Below are 4,590 nucleotides of genomic sequence, written 5' to 3'. Positions count from 1 at the left end.
CACACACGCCTGCGCAGCGGGAGCGGGGTGGGGCGGCGGGGCTGAGGGAGGGGGAGAGGGCAGGCGATGGCCGGTGAGGACCGGCCGGGCGCAGGAGCACAGCGAAACATGAAGTACAACAGGCGAGAGGATCAAAGGACAGCGTGGAGCTCTTCCGAGAGACAACGGGAGGGGGAGGGAGGGAGGGANGGGGGGAGGGGAGGTGTGTGTATGTGTGTGTGGTGGACGGGGGGGGGCGTGCCTCTGCTCCGCCAGCGAGACGGAGGGGGGCAGCGGGCACGCCGACAGCACCAGTCCTACCCACTGCCTAGAGCGCCACGGCGAGCAGCGCGGCCACCACCAGCGCCGTCGCCGCGGCGCGCGGACCACGGCGACCAGCCGCGGCGTTGCCGCCGTCCTTGATAGCCTGCGGGTTGCCCTGGCACACCTCCACGTACGGCGGGCACGTGACGTAGCCGCCCTTCTCGAAGGCGTCGCTCACGGTGCTCAGCTCAAACCTGAGGCCCGGCGTGCAGTTGGCGTAGCCGCTGCTGCCGCGCACCTGGACGCTGTACGTGCGCGTGGCCGTGTCGCACTTCACGTTGGCGCACAGGGCGGCGTACGACTTGATTAGACCGTGAGTCGTCTTCGGTCTGAAGGCGCCGTCGATGCAGCGCGCCGCGTCGGAGAAGACGTTGAAGGCCTTAAAGGCTGCGTCGGCTTCAGAGGCACTCTGCCCGCAGTTGCCATCAGCGAAGGGCACCACCGCAGGGCAGTAGTCCATGAAGGCGGAGCTGCCGGCCAGGAACGGGTCCGTGAAGTACTGCAAGTACGGCGGAAGCGCTTGGTAGCGGGTAACATCGCACATTCCGACGCTGAGGCGACTGGTGGGGCACCGTATGGCGTCCGCACTCTCATTGCAGAACATCGCCGGCCACTTCGTGATGCCGTTCTCCATGCACTTCTCGCTGAGGAAGGCGCAGCCGGCGTTCCGGCCCCACGGCATCGCCTCGGCCTTGCTGAAGTCCGCCTGGTAGAAGCCGAGGTCCTGGAAGACGGCCATGGTCAGGGCGGTGTAGTACCCGGCAGATGCGGAAGCCGCCATGAGCTCGTCCTGCGCGTTGCGCATCTTGATATGCGACCCGGCGGAGCCCGCATCGCCCTGGTCCTCCATCTCCAGATACTCCAAGCTGTTGCAGCCGTACTGCTCACGCGCCTTCGCCACCGCCGTGCTGCTGTTGATCATGAGTGCGAAATACGGCTTTCCACGTACGTTCGGCACGTCGCGCAGGATGCCGACGGCGTCAAAGAATGTGCCGCTGAAGCCCAGCGCGTGCGCCATCTCGTGCGTGACGACACGCGTGACGAGCTGGTCGTACCGCGCCGCAATGTTCGCCGCGGGGATGTTGATGACGCCGACGGCTGGGTGGCCGTCAGGGAACACCTGGCAGGTCGTGGCCCACGCCAGCACACTCTCCTCGCTCGGCACAGAGGCGACGTACAACACGAAGTCGGTGTTGCTCACGCCTCCGGTGACGTGCGCCGGCGGCACCTTGAAGTAGCTGCACACGTCGGCCGCCATGCCCGTCACCTTCCACTTGCCCTGCACCTGCCGCACCTTCAGCCGCTCCCTGTGCAGCTGCAGCGCCTGCGGGACGAGGTGCTTGACGAGGATGCCGCGCTTCTCGTCGGTGAGGATATCCTCGGCGGTGCAGGTGACAATGTCGCCAACGCGGTTGTTGACGCGCTGCCCGACACGAGCGCAGTGGTAGGCGGGGTCGGTGAGGTCTTCGGCGGAGACGGCGATGCGCAGCGCGCCCCAGTTCGCGGCGCGCACAACGTTGCGCGGGGTGCCCGTGCTGGGATCGGCGCCGGCAGCGGTGTCCGCGGCGTCGAGAGTCACGTGCGGCAGGCCCACCGCGGACACCGCGCTGGGGGCCATGCGCTGAGCCGCCACCGACTGCCGCACGCGGGCCTGCATCGCGTCGTGGATGCAGCGGTGCTGGGGCGCAGCGGCGTGTGCCCACGCGGCCGCGGTGCCGACAGCGACGGTGACTGCGGCGCCGGCAGCCGCGAGGCGCACCAGGCGCGCGGCGACGCAGCGGTTCCGGTGCGTGCTGCTGCTGTCGACGGACATGGCTCTGCGGGCGCGGGGGCGCTGCGGGCGGTGGGGTGTGGTGGCGAGGGCGAGGGCTTGTGCACGGCGGTGTGCGCGTGCGTGCGGGCGGGGGAGAGGGTATAGCGGGATGGGATGCGCTGGTGGATCTGGGGGAGGGAGGGGACAGGGAGGGGGCAAGGGAGGGGGCGAGAGGTGGTGGTGGGGGAGGGAGAGCGGAGAGCGCGTCGGGGCTGGTGGGGAGAAGGGCCGTGGGCGCGTGCGCGCGGGGTCTGTTGGCGTGCTCCCTGGTGCGAGGAGGATGGCACCGCGCCACTCGTCGCACCAGACACGCACCTCGCGGCGCCGCAGGTCGCTCGGGGAAGCGGAGCGAGAGACAGAAAAGAGAGGTGAAAGAGAGGGAGTCGGCGGCACGGGACAGTGGCGGGGGCGTGGGTGCGGAGGACTGGGGTGGTCATGGTACCTTCGTGGTCGTACCAACAACGTGCATTTAGTGTGGCGGCATGCGGAGGTGGGAGGAGACGGCTCTGCGCTGCGCGTGTGGGGGCGGGAGAGTCTCCCGGCTCAGCTGAACGCCATCCTTACGCAGAGGCCGCCACCGCTCCCACAACGCGGCGCGCCTTGCTACAGGAGAAAACAGAAAAACGAAGGGAGAAGAGAGACACGCACGAATGGGTGGCGCTGCCCGCGATACAACGCCGGGTGGGCGGTGACCGCGGAACTGACGCTGACGCTGGGGAGTCCGAGGACACGGGAAAAGGGCAAAAGGAGAAGCGACAGCAGACACCCCGCGCACACCCCCGCGCACGCGGATGCCGCAGATGGCCGCCAGGGGGTGGGGGTGGGGGTGCGCGGTGTGCTGCAGTGAACAAATAGAAGCCACGTAAGGAAGGAGAGAAGGCATGCGCACCCGCGCACGAGACACCCCCTCCCCCTCCCTCAGCTCCCGCGCGCCGCCGCACCTCTCCAAGCGCACACGCGCCGTGCGCAGCGGGGAGCGGGGTGGGGCGGCGGGGGCTGAGGGAGGGGGAGAGGGCAGGCGATGGCCGGTGAGGACCGGCCGGGCGCAGGAGCACAGCGAAACATGAAGTACAACAGGCGAGAGGATCAAAGGACAGCGTGGAGCTCTTCCGAGAGACAACGGGAGGGGGAGGGAGGGAGGGAGGGGGAGGGGAGGTGTGTGTATGTGTGTGTGGTGGACGGGGGGGGGCGTGCCTCTGCTCCGCCAGCGAGACGGAGGGGGGCAGCGGGCACGCCGACAGCACCAGTCCTACCCACTGCCTAGAGCGCCACGGCGAGCAGCGCGGCCACCACCAGCGCCGTCGCCGCGGCGCGCGGACCACGGCGACCAGCCGCGGCGTTGCCGCCGTCCTTGATAGCCTGCGGGTTGCCCTGGCACACCTCCACGTACGGCGGGCACGTGACGTAGCCGCCCTTCTCGAAGGCGTCGCTCACGGTGCTCAGCTCAAACCTGAGGCCCGGCGTGCAGTTGGCGTAGCCGCTGCTGCCGCGCACCTGGACGCTGTACGTGCGCGTGGCCGTGTCGCACTTCACGTTGGCGCACAGGGCGGCGTACGACTTGATTAGACCGTGAGTCGTCTTCGGTCTGAAGGCGCCGTCGATGCAGCGCGCCGCGTCGGAGAAGACGTTGAAGGCCTTAAAGGCTGCGTCGGCTTCAGAGGCACTCTGCCCGCAGTTGCCATCAGCGTACGGCACCACCACAGGGCAGTAGTCCATGAAGGCGGAGCTGCCGGCCAGGAACGGGTCCGTGAAGTACTGCAAGTACGGCGGAAGCGCTTGGTAGGGGGTAACATCGCACATTCCGACGCTGAGGCGACTGGTGGGGCACCGTATGGCGTCCGCACTCTCATTGCAGAACATCGCCGGCCACTTCGTGACGCCGTTCTCCATGCACTTCTCGCTGAGGAAGGCGCAGCCGGCGTTCCGGCCCCACGGCATCGCCTCGGCCTTGCTGAAGTCCGCCTGGTAGAAGCCGAGGTCCTGGAAGACGGCCATGGTCAGGGCGGTGTAGTACCCGGCAGATGCGGCAGGCGCCATGAGCTCGTCCTGCGCGTTGCGCATCTTGATATGCGACCCGGCGGAGCCCGCACCGCCCTGGTCCTCCATCTCCAGATACTCCAAGCTGTTGCAGCCGTACTGCTCACGCGCCTTCGCCACCGCCGTGCTGCTGTTGATCACAGCTACTGTAAAGGTCTTGCCGCGTATTCCCGGCACCTCTTGCACGATGCCGACGGCCTCAAAGAATGTGCCGCTGAAGCCCAGCGCGTGCGCCATCTCGTGCGCGACGACACGCGTGACGAGCTGGTCGTACCGCGACGCAATGTTCGCTGCGGGGATGTTGATGACGCCGACAGCTGGGTGGCCGTCAGGGAACACCTGGCAGGTCATGGCCCACGCCAGCACACTCTCCTCGCTCGGCACGGAGGCGACGTACAACACGAAGTCGGTGTTGCTCACGCCTCCGGTGACGTGCG

The 4,590-nt window shown here is 68.2% G+C and overlaps 1 protein-coding gene across 1 annotated transcript; it reads right to left on the bottom strand.

The window, feature by feature from the left end:
- Positions 1-307: 307 nt before the first annotated feature.
- On the bottom strand, positions 308-2,116 carry LMXM_10_0390 (GP63, leishmanolysin; the record flags this gene model as incomplete). The annotated part of the gene is made up of 1 exon (XM_003872834.1): positions 308-2,116. The coding sequence occupies one exon, from the start codon at positions 2,114-2,116 to the stop codon at positions 308-310; it is 1,809 nt and encodes a 602-aa protein (XP_003872883.1).
- Between the last annotated feature and the right edge of the window lie 2,474 nt (positions 2,117-4,590).

This window comes from Leishmania mexicana, chromosome 10 (genome assembly GCF_000234665.1).
Source record: "Leishmania mexicana MHOM/GT/2001/U1103 complete genome, chromosome 10".
Taxonomy (NCBI): Eukaryota; Euglenozoa; class Kinetoplastea; order Trypanosomatida; family Trypanosomatidae; genus Leishmania; species Leishmania mexicana.
This window is presented reverse-complemented; position numbering and strand designations above follow the sequence as displayed.